We start from the raw sequence: 26,761 nt of genomic DNA, 5'->3' as shown, positions 1-26,761 counted from the left end.
TGTGTGAAATGAAACATTTTATACTTGGTGGTTTGTCAGTTTCTTCAAAAAAAAGATAGCTAGCTGATGCAGCAGTCTAAATATGAAAACATATTAGCAACACATACCTCTTTTGATCACTGTAGGCTCTCTCTCTCTTTTGGCATAGCCTCAAGAATAACTATGAGCACAATGGGTTCCTTGATTTTCCTGTCTTCTCGCACACATGCTGGTGCACTAAATTATCTGGTGTACTAACTTTTCCAGTTTGCTATACCTATGGCAGCCTCTGGGATAGAACTACTATGTACTCAGTTTCCCAAAACTGTCATTTTCCCCAACCTGAAGTGTCCTCCTACCTGAAGAGGAAGATTTTTGACCTGGTTGCAGGAAACAATTATTTTAGCCATGTCCCATGGCCCTGCTCAGATCAATGGTTCAGCATACACGCAGTCTGCTTTTGTACTTTCACTAGACGCAAGCTACACAGCTTATGTGCACAAATTCCTGTGAGGGCGCCTTCCAAAGGCAAGCATTGACTTTTGTCCATTACTGCTCTCCCTGAGCTCCTCACACTGGTCACTGTCTCCAGCAGGAGCTGAACTGGACACACAAGGCTAGATTTTTGGTAGTCGTTACCTTTAGCCTTACATCCCTGTGTAGCAAACATCAGTAACTTGCACTCATTTGAGAGCCTTTTATGCAAAGGCAGGCCCTCTTAGCAACCGAACAGCAATAGCTGGGGTAGGGTGCCCTTCAAAGCAGGCACACAAACCCATCACGCAAATATATATATATACACACTTATTTTGCACAGTAATTTGTACTATATGTGGTCTCTGTATATGTTTAGCTACCTGAACATCCCAGGAAGCTTCAAAACCTTGCAGTAGCTGGAGTTATTACTAAAACATAATTTACTTGCAGAGCAATTTTATATGCAGAGAACAAAAATGATTTTTAGACATTCTAATATGTTAATGCCAAGTTTGAATAAATAGCATTTACCTCAAGAGTCTGACTAGGGCAAGAAGATATACGCTTGTGTCAAAGCATAATGTTAGAATTAACATCTGTCAGAAAATGACACTGAGAAATATAAAAACATTAATGAAAGAAGCTTTAAAATACTGCAAGATTAATTGAAACACAGGAGTGGAAATGGCCTTTCCTGGGCCAGTCAGATCAGTTATCATGTCCTGCAAATATCTTGTTTTTAATCCCTTTCATAAAATTTATGATGGAGCTGGATAAAGCAGCCGGGTTATTGCTCTTTTGAAGGCTGTTTTGGAAGTTCACTCCTCTGACAGTTAGAAACTTTTCTCATTTCAATCAAAAACATATTCGAGAGCAGTCTGTATCCACTTGTTCTTGTGCCAGCACTGCCCTTAAGCTCAACTAGCTCATTTACCTCTCCGATACAGGCCGCATTCCTCCGAGCCCTCGTCGGCGAGCATCTAAATAACTCTGCCTACAGCCTGAGCTGCGGGGAGGTGATTTCTACCACCAAAACCAGGCGGCCCCGGACCAGCCGCAGCCCGCCTTCGGCGGCAGGACATGGCGGCGAGGCGCGCCCCTCCCCCGCCCGCCCCTTGCCCCGCCCGCTCCCGCTTTGGCGCCAAACGGCGGCGCGGCCGGCGGCAGGATGAGCGGCCACGAGTCCGGCCTCCGCAACGGGTACGCTACCCCCGGCCCGCTCCGCTCCGCTCCGGGCTGGTCTGACCCGACCCGACCCGGCGCTGCCGGGGGCTGCGCGCGCGTGGGGCAGCGGCCGTTAGCGCGGGGCGCCGTTAGCGCGGCCGGGGCGTGGGGGAGGGGTGGGCAACGGCCGTGTGGCGGTTGCCGCGTAGCGCCCGGCCGCCTTCGAGGAAACGCGGTGCCCCCGGGCGTCGCCTCTGCGCGTGGGGCCTGCGGCCGCCCTGGCGCTGCCGGGGGGCTTCAGCGGCGGTACGGTGCGGTGGAGTGGGAGAAGCGGCTGTGGTCTCAGCACGGCGCGTGGCTGCTGCCCCAAGGCTCCCGGTCTTTTTTTTTTTTTTTTTTTTTTTTTAATCATTGGAATAGGAAAAACAGCAGGTTAAACTCATTATTTCCCCAATTAGGGGTGGATACAAACAATTAATTAAAGTCACAGAAGCGATACAGTGAAAGCAAAATACATTTAATGAAGGAAAGTGTTGTGCTGCTCCATTGGGACTGAATATTGCTAGAAAACGTTTATAGTTATGGTTTTTCTAGCTTATCTCATGGAAAAGTTGAATATAGTTAATTTTCAATGCAGGGGATAACACGTTTCTGTAAGAAAGGTTCACTTTCTCTTTCAAAAAGAAACTTATTTCACAATAAGGACTATGCAATGGTTGTACCTCAGTACCTCTGTGAGGGGAAAGATAAGTCAAGGAAATGACATATCCATTTGAACAGTGATTATAAGCAAAATGGAAAAAAGCTAGTATTGAAAATGATTGAGAGAACATGTCTCTCATGTGGCATTTGGGGAACAAAGGTATTGCTGAAGACTTTTCCCTTATACACAATTTACTTTTTTTATGTGAAGTTCTTTGAGTCGAGTGACAAAATATTGATAGTTGATCTTCGGTAATATACTTGGTATTGGAAAATAATACAGTACAGTTGGAACATAATACACGTGATGTCAGAGATTAGAAAGCAGAGGGAGAAACGTTAAAAAAGTGTGTGTGGGGGGAGTCTGCTATCCAGTTGTACTGTATAGTTGCATAACTGACCATCATAATTCTCTTCTGAAAAGATTTGACGTGATGTATTCTACTTTAGGAGTCTTAGTTAAACTTTTCATTAGAATACACTCTGCTTTTTATTAACTGGATGAAATGTATTGCTTTTTCAGATGTTACAGTTTACTTGAAGGCTAGATGGATAAAAAGGAGCTGAGAAGGGAGGCACTGTCCTTTAATTCCAGAATCTTTTTTTCTGTTTGCCTTTGAAATACTACTTTCACAGACTTTTCTGCAGACTACTAATTTTTTTAGAATTTGAGGCTATTTTTCCTCTTCTTTCTTGAGCAATGTTACCTTCATGACTTTCAACTGCAATAATTTTTTAGCAAATTACCCTTATAATGGTTTTACTGGTCAAATTCATAAATTCTTATAAACTACCATAAGAATAAGCATTATTTGCATATTTTACAGCTATCTATAATATTTCTGAGAGTAGCTTTTACTCATGGAGCTCTAGATGTTAGAAATGAGGGTGAGGAAGATGATCAGCTGCCTAAAATCTATGAAGTTAATTTTTCTATGCCTACTTGACTGCTAGCCAAGTATTACTTCTCCTTGGTTCTACTCAATCAGAAATGAAGTGTTTTATACCCATTTCACACTCTTGTGGTCCTGTGCATTGAGTTCAGGGAATTATGTAGCCAAACATGGTGATGTTAAGTAAAAGTAATTGAATAGGGTTTTTTTAATATATATATTCTCCTCGATGTAAGCCTTCTGCTCATTTTTTTCAGATATCCTACTTTTCCTGTGAAGTTGGTGCTCTGAGGGACTTCCACTTACATACTATGCTGAATTTACGAGAAAAGTAAATAGTAGCTCTTGTTGTTTTTTTGAACAAATAGAGTTCCTAGGGAATAATTTAACAAAGGAGGTCTCAGGATCTCTAGGTTCAGAGCATTGTTGTTTTTTTGGAGGGCTTTTCCCAGAATGTTTTATTTGGTGTAGTCTTGCCTTGTGTGTTACATGTCTCCAGTCAGGGCTCTCTGAGGACTTCACTGTGAACGTCACTTAGTTTGGACTGTATTAAAATTATCTTTTGAAGTCTGCTCTCTTTTGGATTTTGTAAATCTGTGCTTTTGAGGGATATTTTAAATAATCGCTGAAATTAGCTGAAGCACAGTTTCTTAGCATTGCAGTTAACCTATCAAAGTTCAGTATGGCATGGAGAAGTATAAGGGCAGGTCTTTAATTTCTTCTTTCTGTTCTCAACTTCTTGTTCTCTGAGGACTTTTCCTGGTTAGTAGGATACAGTCCCAATCCTTTAGTTAGGATGACTCAGGCCAGTTTTGGTTCTCAGAATCATATACTTGACCTTTGTGTTTGCTTTGACAGTTGACGATATTTGACACTTCACAAAGTTGCCAAAGTGTATGAAAGTGTGTGCTGGTTATACAGAATGTATATTTTCTCCTTCCTTACATTGAAAGTATGGCCTCAATGATAACCATAACTCATTTCAAGAGCAAGACAAAATTCCTTACTTGTAATATGCCGTATATGAGCTATTCAAAGACAGAGCAATTTATCTGTGGTAAATAGCACCTTGTAGGTTTCTGAAGTTCAGTTTTATCATGTACTGGCATTCTCTCTAGTTTGACAGTGTAATCTATGAAAATTGGGTTAACTGCAGCCCTCTAATATATGCTTTTTCTATTTTTGGTTATAAAACTAATAATTAAGAAAAATACTTGTCCTCTAATGTATGCTTATGTTCAGAAAGTGCCTGGTACTAAAGCTGCTAGGAGATTTCTTGCTGCTTGCAGTTACCTGTGGTATTTTTCTGCACAGCTGTACATTGCTAGAAGGTATTTCAATCTCTCTCTCTCTCTCTCTCTCTTTTTCATAAGGTGCCTTAAGCTGTAGTTCTTGGTAAGAGGAGCCCAAGAAAAAAGTCCTGCACCGCTGATTTTTATAGGCTGTTTTCTATATCGTATTTGGGATGTTCCACAGATTACTGAAGAACAGTTGGTATTGTGACATCATTTCGTTTTTTAAACATAGTAATGAGAAATAAGATTTTTGGGAAGTTTCTTTGAATTCGATCTCTTCTTTAAAACTTATTTAACTCTCTTCCCCCTCAGACATATTTAAATTATGTCTTGCTTGCCCCTCTTTGAACTGAAAAGCACAGAAATTTCCTGTTAAATGTCTTCTGCAGTCCAAACAATCCTGTCAACTATAGGTAGGTGAGAGAAGGTGATATCACTTTCCTGCTCCCTTCCCCAAAATGCAACCCCCAATATGGGAAAAGAAACAACTTTTCATGCCACTTTTATACATTGTATCTACAGGGGAAGTTCTTGTACCCATCCCGTCTTCTGTTTTTAGAAGGCTTACACAAAGGGCAAAATCTCAAGAGAAATTTAGCTGTGATTTTTTTAAAACAGGAGAGGCATTCTTGAGGTGGAAGAGCTAGTTACTGTTGTAAATGTGCTGCTATTGTGATGCTTTGTGTCCTGGTTTTGAGCACTGTAAAGCCATAATAGATGAATTGTCTCTATGAAGTGCATGCCTATAGACTAGTTCTGTTTCTCTCTGTTAATAGCAACCTCTACATTGTTTGGATGCACCTTTTGTTTTGTTATGTTTTGTTTTAAAATCACATGGTGGGAGGAGGAGAAAGGAGTTAAACTTCAGTAGAGAGATACACAGAGAAATTGATCTCCTAAATGCAATATTGAAGGCCTTTTTACCTGCTTATTTTTGGTGAGAGCCCTTTAGTCTTCTTAAGGAACAGATGAATGATCAAGCTGGTAGTCTGTAGCCAGGCAGACCATGAGAATGACTTACAGCCTCAGATTGTTGCTGGTAAGTGTTGTAAGAGAGGCAAACTCATGGCAATAATTGCACGGGTAGAGACGAATGACCACACAGGAAGCTTCCAAACAGAAGTCTAGTGAATACTTGTTATAAGCGAAAGTACAAGATAGCTTAGATTAGAGGCTTGCAGTTAGCACAGTCATCATAAAAAGATTTTGTTGTTTGGGTGAAAAGAATGCCAGTACATGATATATTTGAATCTTAGAAATATACAGGGTATTATCTATCAAGGATAAATTGCTCTGTCTTTGAATACCTCAGTGCTTTGAATAGCTCAGCCTTCTTATGTTAAACTGAAATTTGCAACCTCATTTGGGTGCCTTTCTCCTAAAAGTAAAAGTTGCATATACGTTCTTGGCAAGCACATCACACTGATCGTTTTACTGTTAAACTGTTGGTGAATGCATAGTCTTTTTTGGCCAAATTCTGATCCTGGTTACTTCATATTGACACTAGTCTGATTCTGTCTTACTTTCATATTTTTCTGAGAGTCAGACCTGGATCCTGGTGTCTTTTGAAGCAATAGAAATATCTCTTACCCTTTTTTTAAACTTGGGCATACTAAGAGAATGCAATCTGTAATATCTCTTGCTAAGTGTTGTTTGCTGATGCATGCTTTTTTTCCCATAAACTGCAGGTTTGGCAATGAAATATCCTGCAAAAAAAGAGATGATTATTTGGAATGGCCTGAATATTTTATGGCAGTTGCTTTTTTGTCAGCACAAAGAAGCAAGGATCCAAGTTCTCAGGTAAGAAGGCAGGGTATAAGAGTGTAAAATAACATAATCTATATTGCATATTGTATCAGATGTGCATGTAGCAATTTCAGGAATTTCTTATTAAAAGTTACTTCAGTATATAGCTATTCAACTTCTAACATGACCAGCACCTTTCGTTATAGAAATTCTCTTACTGGGCCTCTCCTAGCATGTATAATTCTGTGTATATGTTTGCAGCTCAAAGTTTTGTAAATCTGCTCTTCATGTAAAGGTTAAAATAACACATCCATTTTCTTTTTCTAGTAAATATAGTTACTGTTAGAGGATATAATTATAGAAAGCATTAGATTATAATTTTTTAAGACACTGTCTCAGAAGTTTCTTTTCATCACCTTTAAGACAGTATAAAACTTCTGTCTTGTTTGTTCCTGGATTGCTTGAGTTTTCTTCTAGTTTGGGTCCTCCCTCCTGTTCCTCTTCCCCTTCACTGTCTGTTCCCATTCTTTGCTTCTTTCATGAGTGTTTTCATTGCATTTGAATATTGGTTTGAGGTCATTCACATGTCTTTTTCTGAAACATGGTCTTCTCCAGGGCCCAGTCCTCCTGTTAGTCTTCCTTTGTGTGAAGAAGTTCAGGAAGAAAAGCCCAAAAAAGCAGTGGAGTAAAATGCATGTTAACAGTCTGCTCTCTAGTCTCAGTTACTTGCTGACTTTTATACATCATGGCTCTTAATTGCTTTAAAGCTTGTTCATTTAGGACTAAATTCTTGTTACCCAAGGGCTGGTTAATCCACCCATTACTTGTATTGAAATGGCAATAGAATTGATTTTTAATTCACACATCTTAAATACTGACAGAAAACAGGACCCTCCTTAATTCTAAAAGGAGGGCCCTAGTGCAGACTTGGGTTACAATAATAAAGGGTGGAAGTTAAAAGGTCTAGTATTTTAGTGCATATTTGCTAAAACAAGACAGGAATGTTTTAGCCCCACGTCAGCTTATCTCTATCTGTGTTAACACTACCACATTCCTGTTTCATCCTCTATCTTTTTTCTTATGCTGCTCATACTACTACTGGAAAAACTGGTTCAGGGAGCTGAACTGACAGAAAACTTCTGCTTAGTAGGGTTAGTATTGTGCTAGTTCTTCTCCCTGAACTAGCTCACTTCATAGTCAGCCAAGGAACAGCGCCGGCTAGAGGGGATTGGGACTTCATGACCAGAGAGAAGTAGGGAGGGTTGCATCAGTCCTGATTATTCTAAAGCTCCATCAGTTAGATGCAACAGTAGCCCAACTCACTAGACGGTGTGACTTCATATAAGGTGAGGCTTGCATCTCTTAGGGTTTGCAGGACTGGCTTTTCAGGTCTCACTTCTCTTGTTGATGTGTTTTTTTGCATGCTGTTAGTACTATATAAATCTTATTTTATTTAGGTTGGTGCTTGCATTGTAAATTCAGAAAACAAGATTGTTGGAATTGGATACAATGGGATGCCTAATGGCTGCAGTGATGATGTACTACCCTGGACAAGAACAGCAGCACATAGACTAGACACGAAATATCCTTATGGTAAGGCTTCCTGTGGTTGACAGGTCAGACTTGTGATGTCTGTGCATGTGTGAGTTCAGCTGGCAAAACGTTGATCAGTTTTTCTTCCACTCAGCTGATTTTGTTAATGTGCACATACATGGTGCATCAGAATAAAAATCACAGTTCTGAAAGTAGATGAAATCAATCTTTGTGAAGTTCTTCCTTGTGAAGTATGTTCATAAATGGTTAGTCATTTTGGATTAGATAATAATTAACAAATATAACAATCATTAGAACACAATTTACAGTGTATGCAAATGATGCTGCTTTTGTGTGTTTGTCTCCACAGAAATTACTGAGATTATGTGGATGCAAAACAAATAATTGGGCCTAAAATACTGGTATCAAACTTGTACAGTCCAGTGCTTGGGGGAAATTCCAGAGTTCAGGTGTTTGTGTTGTAGACAATGCATATTGTAAAGGAGCTAAATTACGGTTGTCTTGAGACAAAAATGGCACAGACAAGACAGAATGTGATCACATACTTCATCTGATGTGCAGTGGATCTGCCCTGCTATAGGTGAGCTGAATTTCATTGTTTCAGCCTATGGATTTGATTCACACTTACTAAATGAAGAAAATGAATGACGAGCAAGGAGGTTTTCATGGTAAATACAGCTCAGCACTGCTTCAGATCCTATCTTTGTGTTTGGAGCAGGGATAGGTTAGTCTTCTGCAAGCCTGCTTTGAAGGGTCCTATGTGAATTTTGGTGCAGCTATTTGAACAGGGCTGTACAGTTACATCTCTGGGCCAGATTTCTTTTGCAGGAACCAGACAAGATGACTTACCAGGCTGCCCCATCCTTCACACTATGGGAGCATGGAAGTGGAGTTGACAGCTGCTGCCTGTGGCCCACGATAGCTGATTTTTGGGGAAGAGCCATGGTTAGAGTTGATAAGGGAGGGAGGAATGTGTGCTCTCTTAACTTTCACCTCTTCCACTTGCTGCTTCCACATGAGCTCCTATTGAACCTGTATGGGGTGAGACCAGCACAGTTGGAGCTGTGGGAACTGGAAAAATAGGGATTAAGAGTTCCCTCATCCTGTGCTGGGTCTTGTCCTGGCCTGGGTTCAGGAGTGGCAGGGGAAGAGCTGCAAAAGTGAACAAGAACCCTGAGAGCTGTATTTTTTATTTGTAACTCTTACTTATTTGTCTGATACAGAATTTAGGCTTCCACCAGTTTTGAAGCTCCCTGTGTTCCCTGAGAGCCTGATACTAGGTTTTCCACTTTCCCATAACCCTGAAGTGAAAGATTATATGCAGTGGTTCAGCACATAATTCAGCAGTTTCATATTTGAGTTCTTATAGCCCTGATACTTTGTCCTTGTTAAGTTTACCAATTTGTTATAAAACCTCCTCTATTAACTCTTAAACTTGAGACAGCTTCGTATTATTACTCATAAGAGATCTGTTCCTGATACTAGGGCCAGCTAGTGCCAAATTTGACGTCTTAGAGTTAAGTCTTCAGAGTTTTCCCTGCTCTAAGGCAGGGAAGCATTAATTTCATGTGTAATGAAGGTATCATAACAGTACAGCTTGGTATGACTGCCCTTTATTTATAGGGTGAGGAAATAAGCGTTATCCCATGAAATAAATACGAAGTCCTGAAAACAGAATATTGATTTTTAGTTGAATCCTTATGCTTGTTGTAAGATTTCAGTTCTGAATTAAGATGACTGTGGGTGGTCTTTGGTACCTGAGCATGCTCTAGGATAGATACAGTAATAAACACTCAAATCTAAACCGACAAACTAAAAAAGTAGTATAGATTTGGGAGGAATTTTTGCATAAGATGACCTGAGAATACTTTCTTTTTTTTTAATTAACGCTGACTCCAAAAGATGTGGAGTGTTTTAGCAAGTAAAAGTCTCCAATATGTGATGTTTTAAAAAACGCACTAACCAAACAGTCTGCAAAGATGAGTTCATCTCTAAGAATTGGTCTAACCACTGCCCTTCCCCCCTAAGAATTTTAGTCTTCACCTCATTAAAAGAAAATCACAGCTTTGTAACATACAGTGTCTGCTGTGATGAACAAAGAACCTGTTTTGTAATTCCAAGATCATTTAAACTCTAGCAGTTTATATTAATCTTGATAGCACAGTTGACAGACCAGACAAGTATATATTTAAAAAATTTCTTCTACATGAAAAAATTGTGCTAGACTCAGAGACGCATAGAACTGCTGCTAAAATCTCATTAAACTGTCATGTTTTCCTTTCTGTTTTTGCTAATCATCACAGCATTTGTGTAAATTGAGTTTTTGCTTTTTATCCTTGGTATTTTCCTGACTAGCTTACTCAAAGATGCTATAGTCTTACTGTTTGCTCCATTAACTTATCATGAGAATGCTGGCACCTTCCTCACTAGAGCTGCAATGTAGCTTATTAGGTAAAGCTGATGGTGTTGGTGCATGTACCACCACACTAACCCAGATGATCTCTTCTAGAGTCATTACATACATCCGCACTGCTAAAGAAAAGGACAGGGGGTGGGTCTGAATGCAGAATTCCTCATTTCATGTAATGATTGTATGTTTGGCATAACCATTAGCTTCCATCCCACCTGTTTTGCACCACTCCAAGTAGCTTTCTTCAGAACAGAGCCTGGCTATTGCTCTGTGAATGGCTCACTTGGAGGCTGCCCTGGAAGGCAGGGCAGAAAAAGGACTAAGACGACTGTGGTGCTCTTCATCCTGTATAGGCCTGTAATGCAAAGCCTGCTGAGATAGTATGCCTAACCCTCCTCCCTCCCTCAGGCCATACCAGGGGATATGTAATGCATACTCTGTTTCATGCTGTAAAAATACCACTCTGGTGGGCTGCAACACAGTCCTTGTTTCTTTATGCACTTTGAACTGAAACAAAGCAATTAAGTTTGTGGTGCGCCTAGGACTCTTGAGATGGGGAGCCTTGAGGAAACCCAGGGCCAAGTGCTCTGTAATGCAGATTGGGCCCTGAGTAAGATGAACATGAGCTAGTCTGTACCAGTTGGTCTTGGAGCCAGAGGTCAGTCCCTGGCCTGTCTATGTTTAGCAGCATAGACACAGCAGGGGACTGGACCCAGAGGCTATCTTTGCAGAAGTGTGTTAGATCCTCCTATAATAAATTTTTTGAGCTTCAGCATAAGAACAGATGGGTATGTTGACCCCACAGCTCTAATCAGTTTCACTGCTTCATAGCTAGAAACTTTCCTATTTCCACGCTAAATTTATTTGTGGTTAGTTTATACTTTTGTGTGTTCTTAGAGCTTTTTTTTTTTATTATTCACAGCAGTTAACCCTCTTTCCTTCTCTGCCCCTTCCCTTATATACTTATAAGTAACAATTTTTTCAGCTTTTGTTTTTAGAGCTAAACAAGTCTTGTCACTCTTAAGTTTTACTGCATCCAGAAACTTTTTGATTTAAATTTGAATGTCTCAGTTATCTGTCTACTGTGTAACTGTACAAATCTGACCTGTACCCCAAAGTGTGGATTCTGCTCAGCTCAATGCTAGGGAAAGGGCGGTGCTCGATTTTTCAAAAATTATTTACCTATACATAAGTGTAACCTGAGCTGCTACTACTGAAAGCAAGCATCAAAGCGTGATAGATAGTGCTCACTTTACCTTAGAGGATGCAAATGTTTGTAAGTCATTGGGATATTATAGGAATCATGGTGTGGATCACCTATACTGATACTATCTACTGCTTATGAGAGTCTTGAAGCTGATTAAAACTTCTTTCCTTCTGATTGTAGTATATGCCTTGTTATATTAGAAGGTACTTGGCATTCTGTATGCCACTTTGCACAGCACAAAATCAGGCTTTCATTGCTGTGTTGGAACTGGTTCTTTCCAGGCTGCCAGTTAGTGACAGGAACGGAGATGTTTCTGTGCACATAACAGAAATGGAAGGCTAGTCTTGAATGCCTGCTTTACTAAGATGTTATTAAAAGCTGTTTCTAAAGCTTTGTGTTCAGCACAGTGCGCAGAAGCTTCTTGATAATTAGGCAAAATTCTGGCTTTCAGAGTCAAAAGTGAATGCCCTCCGTTTCTGTTAGATGAATCCAAGGATTCGATGATGCACTGTTTCCTCTCACTGATTGTTTAAAGTACTACATTTTTCTCCTATTAACATAAGTCTTCTTGCTAATGTTTGTTGCTGTGCTCCTGTTATGCCCTCTGTCTCCACTGTAATCTAGGAACATTTATCTGACAACCAGTCTCTAATTAAGAGAGTTTTAAATAAAAATGACTGGCAAATTTAGAAACCTCTCAGCAATAGAGAAAATATTGAGTAAATATGCTTACAAATATTTATACAGGTTTAGATATAGCAAAATATGTGCTGTGGCAAAAAGCGTATTCTAATTGAACAGTACCTGCTGTGTAAAATGAAACAAACTGTTATCACCATTTTGTTGTGTTGGGATTATGAGCTTTTGTCTTCCCCCCCCCAGAGATGAACACCTAAATATATTCAGGCAAGTGTTACTTTTATAGAGGCTGTTATTTTGACAGCACAAAACTTGGTGAGATAAGGCACTGTGAAAAAGTGCGATGCTCTCTCTCCAATTGGCAGTGCAAAGCTGAGGCTTTGACTGGAAAGGGGATTCGTAGGAGACAGTCTCCACCTACAGCCGCTCACACTCTTGTCCTGCACACGTTTCTTTCCAATTCTGCTGGCATATATCAAATCTCTAGAAAGTTTGGAAACTTGGAAACAACAATAATAGTTTCTCTATTTGTAAATTAAGAAACACCTCTCTGTTTCACTGAGGTCAACACGCTTGGAGCAGGATGGGAAGAACTGTAAAAGAGGATGGATTAGCTTAGTGCTTACCAGACTCTGAGAGGGGCTTTGCTTTTCTGCTTCCAGCAGACTTCATGTGATGCTTGTAAATGGACTGAGTGGTTGCCATCTTCACTTCCCAGTTCTCCTCTTTCACAGAAGAAGGCAGTGAGGCTGGACTGTCTCTTGTTCCCGATTACAGTTTGAAGAGGCTAAGGCTCCAGTGGAATCTGGTCATGTTTTCCTCACCTTTCTGCCCTGACCACAGCAATTGCTCTTCCTTTAGTGCACAGAGTGGGAAAGAGAGCATCAGGAATGGCTGAGGGTGGTGTCAGCCCCATCATCAGTGTCCTGCCCTTCTGCTGACGCAGTGACCAGCACCCATCCCCCTGCTTTCACAGGTTTGAAAAAAAGATTGACATCATCCTGCTACTTCCAAAGCCATCAACTGCTGACCCCTACGGTTGCCTAGGCGCCCTGTTCATTTTGGTAATGTGTCATGATCCTTGCCCAGCCAAGCTTCAGTGGTCCATGGGGTAGAGGATACCATGTAGGTGGAGCTTGGACAAGGTTGCAATGGAAGAGGGGCAAGAACGTGGCAAAGGTGAAGTTTTTACCAAAAGATTGAGTATCAGTGGGCAAAATTACAGAATTCCTTGTATCTATTTCTGTTCCAGGTCTGTGTTGCAAAAGAGCCTGCTATTACCCCATATCTGTACTGAGAATATATAATATTTGTCAAGTTGGTTAACATGGCAGTCTGAATAAGCTAAGTCAAAAGAGTGTAAGTCAAAAGAGTGTAAGTCAAAAGAGTGTAAGTCAAAACATGCTGCGTAACAGTCTATTTGTATCACGTGCATCCTCTTTAAATGTAACACCATATTTAGTGCATCACTTCTCAGAATTCTTGGTTTGCTTCAGTTAGTAATTAATTATACAGAAAGCTCACCACTACCCCTAACCCCTCCTTTGATTGCTTCTAACAAGGTTCCGTTTTATGGTGGTTCCTACTCCAAGCTCTTCATCAAGCATATAAGCCTTATAACACTATTAATAAACACTTTGAATAGTCATATGGTTCTTACAAAATGACTTGTGTCAGAAAACTTTTAGTAGGTGGGAAGAGTAGTTTTGACACTACAATCCACTAAGAATATCTTCATAATGAGATTATTAATACTGAAAAATTATCCTGAATAGCAAAGAAAGGATCTGTCATATTTACCTGCTAGGTTTCAGGATGAGTGCTACTCACATCTGCATCTCAAAGCAATATGCAATGCAAAAAGAAGATAAAATACAGTAGCAATTAATACTATGAGTAATGAAGCAGTCATTCCTCTGCGTTTTTTTTTTCCTCTCCTGTGAACATATTAACAGGTGGTGGGAATGTCAGAAGATATACCAACTTCTTGTTGCATGGTTATTTCTTCAGCTAATGAAGCCTTTAGAGAATACTTTTCGAGACACTTTCCAGAATGGAAGCTAGTGTTGCAGACTTAATATTATGTTGGCTATATGTGAATATCAAAAAAAAAAAAAAAAAAAAAAGTAGGGTCCCCACAAGATACTGTAAAAAAAATCTTAGTTTTACTGGTCTATTTAAATACACAGTTTTTGGAGTTCTGAAATGCTGTGCACCTGTGCATGATTAAAAAGTTAGCTTCTTACTGTCTGAAAGAGAACAATATGTCACTAATAATGGTCAGTGCTCTTAGCAAGTTAGAAAACTCTAACAACCAAAGGAGAACTACTTAGCTATTAACACCAGGGATTTTGGACTCCTGGATTTGATTTCTGGCTTTTTCACTATTGTGCTGTACAAAGTTGGAAAGGTAATACATGAAAAATTTGTGGGTAATAGACTATATTTCTATAAATTTGTCAATAATCAATGCCTGCCTGCCAGGGAGAGGGAAATCGAGGAAGAAGGAATGAAGAGTAATGGGAGAGAGTGTAAAAATATTTGTCTGATGCCATCTTCTTAAGGACCATAGCAGAATATCCCTTACAGAGGCCAGTAGCAGATGTCTAGGGAAATGTATAAAACAAAGACACAAGTGTAATGATAGTTCCCCAGAACATTCTCCTGGGTTCCAACTACTGAGTCAGAATGGTTTTGTATTTAATAGCCTTCAGTAGACTGGAAAAAATATTGGAAGAAAAAGAATGACTTCTTGAACTAATGTAAACCTTTAGCCTCCTACTAGTTTCTGCAGTAGGGAATTCTTCAGCTTAGGTACAGCATGTATGAAAAACCTACCTCCTTTTTTTTTTTTTTTTTTTTTTCCAAAGCTGCTTCCTGCTGGTCTTGTTGGAGACCCTGCTATTTTTTGTCTTGGAATGAATTAGTCCCTGTTTCTTCCCTATTATCATCTTTGGGCCTTCTTTGTCTCTTTCTCCAGAGAGTCATTAGTTGCTCTTAAATTCAGATTGTATTAAGATGATCAGGAGGCAGAATTTCTCTTTTCCCTCACCCCAGCTGATTGTTTGTTATAGGTTATTTTGGGATTGAAACTGTTTTTGTTTGGGAAGAAGTTTGCTGAAAGTTTGTATAAGTCAAGGCAGTTTCTTGAAGGCTCTTATCAATGCAGGAAAGAAACTTTTTGCAGTAGTAATAATGAAACATGTCTGTTTTATGGCTGAAGATTTATGAATTTTAGCGAAGGAAAAATATGGAGGGAACTAGAGGGTTTTTGAGTTCTGTAAGCCTTTGAAAACATTCCTTAGCCTTCTTTCTGGAGGTCTTCCCTATTTTAAACTGCTGACTAGAACAAAAGTATATTGTTCAATGAAACTGAGAAGTGATGGTTCTGTCCTATCAATATAACCTAGTTCCAGCTGCTGAAATTATGGCACTGTGTTTTTCACCCATTTTCCATAACCTCAGAAAAATAATTCTCCCACAACTTACTGTAAAGATAGCATAAGATTAGTGCAACTCAGTAATATGTTTGGAGTTAAATCTATTTTCTGGATTTTCTAAAATTTATAACTTTAATACTAATTATATGTCTTGTATACTTGGTGGTATATGTTTAAAATACAGTGTGACCCAGTTAGAGTTGTAATAGAAACCTTCAGGTGAGTGTGTTTTGGCTTGTTGTTAATTTCCTATTTTTATGTTAAGTTTCTAATTTTACTTTTTATGAGAACGTATGTGCACAGTGGGATCACGGTGGTATTTGGAACTGCTTGTAGAAGGTGGTACTGAGCTTTCTTTAGCAAGTGTTTGGTCCTTTGCGAGTTGTCTCCATGGGAAAGTTTGTGTGCTGTAAGTTAGGCTGTAAATTTATAGTGCATTAGCTGTTACCTGGAAAATTCCATATGGACATTGAGCACATAAGGAAAGCACTTCCATTCAGCAAGGACTCCTGCATGTTTGAAACTTTTGCACTCAGTTGTTCCTCATGTGCTGAGATCATTCACGTAGAGGTCACTACATAGTAGCAAGTATGCTATAAACTTACATTCATAACTTTGCCTGTTTTTAATTTTCTTGTGTAGACAAGAGGAAGGAAAACTTACTTCGCATCCATCCCTCAAAGTAAGCAGTGGAAAAACTGTTATGTTGTCTCTAGATGAGCCCAAACCCACACTTCACTTCAGCACCTGCTTGTGAAATAAGTCAGGGCTCTAGACAATTTCTTTGTAGATAGGTTTCTAAATTATGCAATTTACTGTTATTCCTAAAAATAAACCAGAAGTTCTAGCAGAGGTCCTGTTACCTAATTTCTTCTAGAGGGTCATGGTGAATGGAGCTCTTTTCACCTCTGTAACACACTAGATAATTTACTGATGTGTACAGTATAAAAACATAAAACCTGAAGAGCAATACATCCAGAAAGAGCTATTGTGTTATGGTGGAATAAGGCAGAGTAGTCTGTTGCTACCTGTGCTGTCTCAACTCCATGGAGAAATACAGGACTTTGTTTTCTTGCTTGGGAAGTCTGGCACCTTTTAATGAGCAGTGAACTCACTTTAATATTAACAGCTGGGACTTTCTTACAGTTGAGTGTGTCTTGTGTATTCTTGGGGTGAGAGAATCATGCAGCAGAGCTGAGCAGTTCTGAGACCCTGAGGATAGAGCTGCTCAGTTTTACTTCATGATTCTCCTGCCTTTAAGAGTGCACAGTGCGCTCTTATAACCATAAGAATGTTCTATCTGTGCATGTAAACACATAAATGAGCTGTTTTATACCGGCAATTAGATACTCCAGAGAGTTGTGAGGCTGTGAGATATTGCTTCACTTAGGGTGGTTGAAGCTGCTTGGCCCACAGCCTAAGGCTTTGTTGCCTGCTATAGGTGTTAGCAAATGGCAATGCTAATGTGCTTAATGATATCATTACTAATCGGCAGCCTGGTCAGAACAATTGACCTTCATTGATCTTGGTATTTCTGCTTTTATTTCTTCCTTTACCCTTTATGACAAGCTGTACAAGCTATTTGCCTTTGAAGGATGTAAGCAGTTATATTATAACATTTTAATTTTTGTTTGACTGACTTATTTTAATGAACAATATTATGATTTTTTTTAATTAGTGTGCCATGCCGAATTGAATGCCATCATGAACAAAAACTCAGCTGATGTGAAAGGCTGCAGCATGTATGTTGCCTTATTTCCATGTAATGAATGTGCAAAGCTCATCATCCAGGCAGGTAAGGAGTAGTGCCAGCTTGATTTGTCAAGGTTGCAGTGCTGCCTGCTTGTTGGTATCTTATCACAGATGTATTTGATGTTAAATTGTTGCTGTTAGATCTAAATTAATTGCACTGTCAACTTCATAGGATGCTACTTGTGGGGTTTTTTTGCATCTGAATGGTGCCAAATTTTTCCAGTGCTAATTGCATCTTCTGTGATTCTAAGCGTGCTTCTAATTTAGGTTTGTAACTTCGTAGACCAGGAGCTGCCAAAGAACAACACAGGCTTTGCATATAATTACTGTCAATTTTACTGTGCTCTGACACATTGAATAGAGTGGGGCAGAAAGAAATAAACTTCTGCATGACAAAAGGTCTGTTGGGAGTATATACATGAAATTTTAATTTGAATGTGATGCATGGTAGATATTTGAAGATTTTAAAATATCTTTGCTCATAATTAAAGTAGGATCGTAGAAGTCTTATGACATTTATGTCTTTCATTACAATTGTTATAAATCTGTGCCACTGCAGCAAGTGTGCTGGCCTAAATGTGTCGCCTTTTTCAGATTAGGCTTATCTGCAGTAAGCTTTGGATCCATAAAAATCTCTGTTTAAGATAGCATCTATTTTGCTCAGTAAGTAAGGTTTTGCAGTCCTAGGAAGGATAGCTATTCTCGAAAGTTTCTTTTCCTACTGATGGTCACAGGAATCTAGGAAGAAAGAAAGTAGCAAAGAGAACACTTCTTCGAGGGGCTGAAGGGGGAAAGACTAATACTCTGTGGTCATGTTAAGCTTCAGTTCTTTACAGAGTCAAAATCAAATGGTCTTCAAGGAAGATTTGCTGCTTGTTCTCAGTATAGTACTACATTAGCAGTAAATAGCAATGTATTGACATTTATGTTGTCTGGTAAATACAATAAAATGTTATAGCCTCTGAAACTCTGGTAACTTCTCTTGGATCAGCCTTTATACTTTTCCCCCTACCTAAATAGGACAGGAAGCATCAGTTTAGGCATAGATTATTGAACAATTTGAGGCAGCATGCTTTCATGAGGATTTGAACTTGGGACTGGGAGTTATTTATAAAACAGAACCAAAGGAAAAAAAACCATTTTTTACAGCTATGCATTTGGAAAGGGAATGGGATTTGGAGGTTAACTTCTTTGTGGGGAGCTTGATTTAAATTATATTAAAAGGGTGGAAAAGAAAGTACTTCAACTATTTTTTTTGAAAAAAAAGTGTAATTTCTAGTTTGTTTGTCTTGCATTTTTGGCTGCAATTTTTTTTTTCTGGTTTCCTTCAGTGAAAATCAGGGGGGAAAAGCATATTCCAATGTTTTTCAGAAAACTATCTTCCAAAACAGCTCAGTCTTATACAAATTTATTCTCAAGTGCAATCTGTAATATTTGGGGGAAAAGGGGCATGCTAAAGAGTTTTAGAGTATGTAGATGAGTGCTGTCTCTTCTGATTTTGTATGTTTTATATGACTTTTTTTTCCCACTGTTAATTCTAGCCATTTTTTCTATATGACTTTCCTAGGCATAAAAGAAGTTATTTTTATGTCTGACAAGTATCATGACACTACCGAAATGACAGCTGCACGACGCATGTTTGATTTAGCTGGAATTATATATAGGTAAGAGAACTTTTGACTAGCTTTATTTTTATTTTGGAAAGGAAGAAAATGGCTTGTGAGAGACCAACTTTAGGGCAGTGGTTTTTGTTCTTTGCACTACACAATGTTTTGTTCTCTAAGTGCCTGCAGAAGATAATGAATTGTCAGACTTTTGCACTGCCTTTGCCTTGTTTATAGTTAGAGTTCAATTTGATAATGTTTGTATGAGAAAATAGTCCACTTGGAATATTCATTTTGTTCCTGGACTTTCTTTGGAGACTGACAGTGAAACTGTGATTGTGATGGTGGTTTGTTATGTTGTACTTCAGAAGAGTCATAGCCGACCCTGTTTTGAGCAGGACGTTGCATGACCTTGTGAGGTTCCTTCCAATCTGCGCTGGACTGAAATGACCAGTTCATTGTGTGTGGATTACCTGATCCTTACTGAATATTTAGTATGTTTGTTGCAGCCAATCGGGGCAGGTATCAAACCATCCACTCATCATTTATTATTGGTGTCCATAACTGTCCAGTCTTTTTTGGTTAGCTTTTCTTATGGGGAGAAGGAGATAGAAACTGGAGTATTTGACTTGAAGTAATGAGAATCTGAAAAATGTTTGAAGAACAGTTTTTTTAAAGACACTGACAGAGATACCTAAAGACAATCTGTTCAGCAGTTAGTTTGACAGCAATAACATGCTGTGGGTGAAGCTAATTACGCAGTCAGGGAGGCTTTGCAACTCTAAAAAAATTTTACAATATTAATATAAAGGCTTCTAAAAATTTGCAAACATAACAATTCTGACAGATAAACTTTTAGGATTAAAGGTACCTACTGGGCTAAGAAATATCCATGAACAAGTACAGCAGCACTTGAAATTCAGTTTTAGTCCTTCAGTGTATTTCCTTTCTATTAAATCTATATGACTAAGAAGCATAAATCCTTCTGTTGCAAGTCAAATCTTGTAACTTTTCCAGGGTGAGGAGTGTTTCTTGTATTTCAGACTGCTATTATGGACAAAATGTTTGTCTTAATCCTTCAAAGTTTCTGTGGTCAGCAGCATGTGCTTTTCTGTGTTGACTGTTATTCATTCTTGTATTGATTATTAAGGATGTAGGTGGTACTTAATGAATCTCTTGAACTGAATTGCAGAGCTTAATTAGGCACTAAATCCACACTATTTGCATAATCCTTTGTTTACTGGAAGACTGTAAAATATATGCTCAGTCCCCAAATACCTTCCTTGCTAATTGCTGTAGCAGATGCTGTAATGATAATAAAAGGAAACATTTTGTAGCAGTATTAATTTTAGAGTTCTAAAGTCACAATTTTTAAATGATTCCCTCTTAACTAGTTTGTTTTTTCCCCAGTATGATGCATAATGTGATCTATTCCCCTAGCACAGAAAATTATTAAAATAGAGTAAAGCAAACTTTGGAAGTGTTCCTTGAAAACTTGGCAGGAAAAAAAGTGATCAAAAATATTTATTTGTGTGTGTGTGTGTGTGTGTGTATGTATGTGTGTATGTATGTATGTATATATATATTTTTATTTATTATTTATTTTTTTTAACAAAAATTTTAGCCCCGGTAACATGATGCTACCACCTGCAGTTAAGTTGTTAAAAGTCCTTTGGCTCCTGGGTAATTTATGAACTCCAATAGCCAAAGAATGTACAGGCTAAACCGCCCCATGTGTCTTTTTTTGTCTTAGTCTTTCTTGTCCAGGTTTCTCTCAGTGTGGTGCACTATAATTGGCTCCCATAGAGATGAAAACTATGTGAATCCAAGGAACTTTTTTTCTTCAAAAATTTAGCTGGAGCCAAAGCAAGCAAAACGTTTTAACCACTCACTAATATCTATATTTTTCTTTATTTTTAGAGAATTCAAGCCAAAGTGTAACAAGATCATCATCGACTTTGATTCAATTAACAGCAGACCAAGTCAAAAGCTTCTGTGAATTAAGTCTCATTAAATCTGTAGAAGACTGTGATTATCCTTTTCTGAAAAGCTGCTAATGCCTTTCATCTTGAAGTTACTTGCAACTTTTAAATGGCTTCTACAGCTAAAGTAGACTTCTAAGGGTAAGGTCTAAAATGCCCCCCCCACCACCACCTTATCTTGTCATGTGGAATCTAAATCTACTGAAAACTTTCTAATGCCTTTGTCAAAACTGCTTAAAAAGCGTAGATGAGACAATATAATATGTGTAAAGAAAACTGTTCTGATTCTTGCTATATTCACCACTGCATGCTCTGATAAGCTGTCAACATTAATTTAGACTCAGTTTAACAGTGGTACTTACTGTAACAAGTAATATGTTGGAGTACACTAATGTATGTTGATCTCTCTATTGGACATGTGGCAAATAGTTGATCTGAATGGATAAGAAATGTTAACTGTGCAAATATTAATCTTCAAACAAGCATAACACTAGTATTTTTAAAGGTTATACAGATTAACTAATATGTAATATTGTGCATTTGTTATCCAACAAATGGAATATGGATTATTCTTTTAATTGCTATCTAACATTGTAATATATGGGGAGGGGTTAGAGAGGAAGTTGTTTAGAGTGTTCCATGTCAGACCTAGTTGTAGAGGAGCTTTCAATTCTTCATTTTTCCCAAGACCCCAGAAGGCAAGGGGTGTTGAGGGAGTAAATCATTCAGCTGTTTACTTGGGACTCCTACTAGGAGTTGATTTTCATGTGTAGAAGAAAATTAATTTATTGGTCTAAGTTGCTTCTAGATAATCCAGCATAGTTCAGTCCTAAAATTAACCTGTAAGGTAACTGAATCACTTTTTGTCCTTTGAGAGAAATTGGAGATATTCAACCCATATCCATGCCAAAAGATATAATTATGGTGTTAGCTTGTTTCCCAGTGCTGGCGTAGTACCTTCATTTTCATAAATGTTGCCTAAAATAATATCCTTTTTAATTTTATTTTGAGGTCTGGGAATAGATTTGAGTTCCTTTTCTCTAATTTGATTTTTTTAAATTAAATATGCCTAATGGCTTTGTTTAGATAACACTGGGATTTTTTTAAGGGTGGTTATACTTCAATGAGCTTTTATTTTCTCTGTAAAAGCTTTGTTTCCTATTTGGGGACATTATGTAATTTGGCATCATACCAGTATTATTAAAGTCTTATTAAAAACCACTATGTTGAAGTAGACTCATTATTATAATATTAAACCATGTGCTTGGCTCCAGAGTGCTGCTGTTTTTGCAATCATATGCAAAGCATATTTTGTGCATTTGTGATATTACATAAAGTGTAATGTTCAAGAACCACTTGGCTACAAAAGGGAGCGTTGTAATGTATTATAAGATGTGTCCGTTATAAAGTAATTTCTGACTTTCTCTCCTTTTTTTTTTTCTTTCCCCTACGACTGTTTTCCACCTCAAAATTGGTCTGTGGCTTATTGCCAGAAGGAGAAATTTGTGCATATATGGAGGGGGAGGGTGAAACCTGAAAAATTACTTTAATAAAATGTCACTGAAACAGCTTATGCACATCTTTTTCTTTAGCCTGAATTAATAAGTAGAAGCATTTTGAGTTATACTGACTTGACAATGGGACAGAGGGGAAGAGACGAAGCAAAATTTTGGTTTGGCAGCAATATTGGCCTTTTTTTAATAATAATTGCCAGTCTAAGTTCAGACTTAACGAGAACCACCATGCACGCATCTTACTTTAAGTATTTGTATGTAAGACCTTGGATAATGGGAATGTATAATGTGCTTGAAAATTCAGTTTTTTTGAACTAAAGTACAGATGTTTTTCATTTAGGAATGCACTAATCTTTATAATGAGTTTTTTGGGGCACTTTACTGTATCTGTATAACAGAATAGCAGTATTGGAGAATGTGATAGGATTTTAGACTTCTTCCAGTCACTGTTTTTGATCTGATAAAGCCACATATATGAGCTTTCACAGTAATTTTCACTTGACTGAGCTAGTAAGTGGGCTCTCTGATTTCCAGGGCAACTTTATGGGGGGGAAGCATATGAGCACATGTACACTTCTGAGAGTGTGTGCTTAGCCTGAGGCTGATGTTTTGGAGTACACCCTACAAGAAAGTTTGACCCTCATTGTCTGTGTGCATGCCTAGAAATCTAGATAGGCTTCTGGCTTCTCTCTTTGTATTGTTCAGGAGGTGGTACTTTGACTTCCAAATGAAGAATAATGATGTCAATTACTAGAGGAAATAATTAAAATAGTTAAATATAATAAACTATATTTCCTTTCCAGAAGTTCTAGTTATAGAATAATAGAAAAATTTAGGCTGGAAAGACCTCTAAATGTCATTTAGTCTTACCCACTGCTCAAAGCAGGGTTGACCTCTAAGTTAGATCCAGTTACTCAAGGCCCTGTTCAGCTGAGTTTTGAGTGTCTCCAAGAATAGAGATTCTGCAGCCTTTCTGGTCACCTGTTCTAAAACTTGACCACCCTTGCTGTGGGTAGGGTTCCCCCCCCCCCCCCCCGGCTTCTTCCATGCAGTCAGAATTTCCATTGCCACGGCTTATGACTCTTGCCTCTGATCCCTTTGCTATGCATGTCTGAAAAGAGCCAGGCTGTGTGCTCTGTAACCACTCATTAGGTAGCTGAAGTCAGCAGTTGGTTCCCAGGCCAAACAAATGCTGCTCTTGCATATACCCATGCCCTCACCACCTTGGTTTTCCTCCACTGTCCATCTTGGACTGGGGAGCCCAAGGGTGACACAACACTCCAGATGTGGTCTTAGAAGAGCAGTACAGAGGATCACTAATAATCATGTCTGTTAACCTGCTGGCTTTCTGTTTCCTAGTACAGCCCAGTACTTGGTTAGCCTTCTTTGTTGCAAGAGCACTTTCCTGGCTCACGTGCAGCTTCTTGTCCATCTGGACCTCTAGATCCTTTCCTACAAAGCTGCTTCCTATCCAGTGGGCACCCAGTCAGTGCTGCTACATGGAGTTACTCTGTTTCTGGTGCAGGAATTTGCATTTGTCTTGTTGGATTTCACCGTGTTTCCATCAGCCCATTTCCTCAGCCTGTTGCTAGCCCTCAAACAGCAACTGCGCTGTCCTGACTATTCCCCATGGTTGGGGTCATCCACGAACTTGCTGAGGGTGCATTGCAGCCTATCCCAGTCAGAGCATTAATGGAAATATCCAACAGGAGCAGCCTCAGTCTCAACCATATCAGGAGCACCAGCAGTGATCAGTCACTGGTCCAGGGGAACCACTGCCTGCTACTCTTTGAGCCGAATGGCTCACCAACACAAAACTTCACAGAACCCACCCTGGCTGCCACTGCCATGTCGGCGGTAAACCACCTCTCCTGGCTGCCGGGCCTGGGTGAGGGGCAGGTGGCTTTAGGCAGGGGCCAGCAGGTGCTTCCTTCTGGAATGTCTGACAGGAAGCTGCAAGGAGCCTGGGGAGCCTTCTGGTAGTTACTTCAGCAGCTTGGTGGAAGGAAGAAAATACGTTCAAGTAAATGTGGAGATCCTATCCAGTTCAATATAATTCTGTCTTAAAGGTTAAATCTAAATCCTGCCATCATCTAGATTTTCATTCTAAATATTATTCTGTTCCACTGTTGGAGAACCCAAGAAACCAGCAATCTTATTTACATAAATTTTGCTTTAAGAAATGGTGGTTTCACAGGCCGATATATTGAATCGAGAGCATAATCTTCATCTTTGAAACTCTGATCACTGACTGAGCATTTTATTGCTTTGCGTATTAGGAATATTTTCACAAACATAACAAAAAGTATGCTGTGATCAGTACAGTTGTTCTGATTTCCAAAATAGCCTGCTATAACACTGGTAATAAAAGCTGTTCTGGTGTATCACTCAGCCTGAAAGCTCTATGTACATAGCTGATTAACTGCTGCTGCTTCTGCAGTTACTGAAATGAATCTTGCAGGGATTTTAAGCTGCTGAGATGGAGCAAAATAAGCAAAAAACCTGATTTACACTCTTGGCTTTTCTCTCTAGAGTTGAATGCTAGGACCCCTTCTGCAAGTGCAGTGGGACCAGGTGCAGAGGCCTCACCTCCTTGCCCTGGAGCAGCAATTACCCTGGGCTCAGGCTCACCAGGTGGCTGGGGTGAGTTTACGAGGTGCAGCAGGGGCCTGAGTGCAGCCAGGAGTGTGAGAGGCTCACGAAGAGTAGGGAGCAGCACTCCTGTCACTTGGAAGAGCTGGCCTCAGGTTTTGCTACCCTAGGAACACTGAAGAATGAAGTATAGAAGTGACCACAGCTGAAAGGACATTTATTTGCAGCTGCTGCTTCTCACTAGCAGGTAAGAAAAGGATTTATATAATACATGATTGAAAGCATGAGGTGCCAACTCTTTCTCTCTTCAGTGGTAAGGTCTCAAAGGGTTTGGTCCTCTGAAGCCTCCTTTAGCAGATTTCCCTCTTCCATCCCTTAAAAACCCAGGTTTATTTAATGCAGAGCTCTCTCCATGACTTGAAAACAGAGAGGTTAAAATGTCTTTTCAAGTATATATCTGCTCCATGTTTTCAACCTCAGGACCTACTGAAAGGCACGTGGTGGAAAAGCATTAAACAGAGTGGGCTGTCTTAGAAGCCCTGTGTGAAATCTTTGAGTCTACACTTCCTTCCTTTTACACATAACTCACCTGTTTACTTTCTCCGGCTTGAAGGAAATGAGGGACAGAGGAGAATAAAAGCACTTGTGAACTGTCTGCCTCATTCAAAAAAAACGATCTCTTCCTGGCTTTTACAGCTCTTTTGTTAAACGGCAGTGAAAGCTTTAATGAAGCGTGCGGTTAATCAAACTATGGAAGAGCGCAGCGTTTGATTTTTGCTGGAGCAGGAGCTTAATCGTAGCAGCCTGTTCCCTAATGTTGCTTATCGCTCGGAGTGGTGGAATTATGCTGTCCTGAACGTTTCAGACACGCCACAATTCCCCGCGATATGGCTGTGCTTTGAACTGGTTCCCCGCAGAGGAGCTAGTCCAGAAGGAAGCGAGGGGCCTCGAGCAGCCTGGTGCCTGCAAGGCACCACCATGTAATTGTGGCATAATGGCACGGCGTCCGGGAGGAGGGCTGCTGCCTGTCGCTCCCAGTAACGCGCAACAAGGGCACCACCGTCTTTCTGTGAGCTGTGCCGCAGAAGGGCAGCACCTGCAACGGAGATACATGTGACAGAGTACGGGAATTATAGTGATTTTCTTTGCATCTCTACCTGATTTTTTTTGGTTGTTGTTTAGAAGGAGTTAAGGAGCTGGGGTTGGAATGGGAAGCTGCCTCTTCTTTCTGGTAGCCTTTAAGGTTTGTGGTGGAAAATCTGGCCTCTTTCAGTGCAGTCCCTCTCATCCGAATATGAGAGAAAAAAAATCAAGCTTTATGTGCTGGATTTTTAGTTGTTGACATTATTTACTGTGCTCTTAACAAACGGTGCCCTAAGGAGAATGAGAATAATGTGCTCCAGCAGCAAAATATGCATAATAAAGAAGCAATTGCCTGCAGTTTCCTGGGATTTCTTACTCCGTGTTCTCTGCCTCCCATTCCTTCATTGTTTTAAGCTAATGGGTATTTCAGTTCTGTCATGCAAATATTCAGAAGGGCTCCCTGCACCAAAGGAGAGGCAACTAAATATATTCAAATCACCACTTAAGTGGCATAAGTTGTGTCTTGTTTTGCCACAGACTTGGATATGTTCTTTAGTCTGCTGTTTAATTCTGCTGTTTCTGCTTGTTGACTTGTGCTAAAGTCTTTTATGTGGCATATCTTGTGAGGGTTTTCTTTTCCTCCGCTGTTCAATCAACTCTGACTGCTAATCAGAATGTTGCTGGGTAAACAGGACTGATTAAAATTAAAATTTTAATTTTGTGTTGTA

At 39.4% G+C, this 26,761-nt stretch overlaps 1 protein-coding gene and 1 long non-coding RNA gene across 4 annotated transcripts in view; one reads left to right on the top strand and one right to left on the bottom strand.

The window, feature by feature from the left end:
- The window catches only part of LOC112986082 (uncharacterized), a 28,109-nt gene extending 26,549 nt beyond the window's left edge, over positions 1-1,560 (bottom strand). Inside the window, exon 1 of the long non-coding RNA XR_003259921.2 lies at positions 1,391-1,560. This is a non-coding gene — a long non-coding RNA (uncharacterized LOC112986082). The remainder of the gene's footprint in view (positions 1-1,390) is intronic.
- Positions 1,522-22,065, top strand: DCTD (dCMP deaminase). 3 transcript variants are annotated; one of them, XM_026105282.2, is made up of 7 exons: positions 1,522-1,656; positions 3,473-3,546; positions 6,199-6,310; positions 7,714-7,849; positions 17,185-17,301; positions 18,826-18,922; positions 20,783-22,065. In XM_026105282.2, the coding sequence occupies exons 1-7, from the start codon at positions 1,537-1,539 to the stop codon at positions 20,859-20,861; spliced, it is 735 nt and encodes a 244-aa protein (XP_025961067.2). In that variant the 5' UTR covers positions 1,522-1,536; the 3' UTR covers positions 20,862-22,065. The 3 variants fall into 3 exon arrangements, with proteins under 3 accessions (XP_025961067.2, XP_025961065.1, XP_025961066.1); XM_026105280.2 differs by lacking the exon at positions 3,473-3,546 and having other exon boundaries at positions 1,573-1,656; XM_026105281.2 differs by lacking the exons at positions 1,522-1,656; positions 3,473-3,546 and adding an exon at positions 4,589-4,709.
- Positions 22,066-26,761: the final 4,696 nt, after the last annotated feature.

This window comes from Dromaius novaehollandiae, chromosome 4 (genome assembly GCF_036370855.1).
Source record: "Dromaius novaehollandiae isolate bDroNov1 chromosome 4, bDroNov1.hap1, whole genome shotgun sequence".
Classification (NCBI taxonomy): Eukaryota; Metazoa; Chordata; class Aves; order Casuariiformes; family Dromaiidae; genus Dromaius; species Dromaius novaehollandiae.
This window is presented reverse-complemented; position numbering and strand designations above follow the sequence as displayed.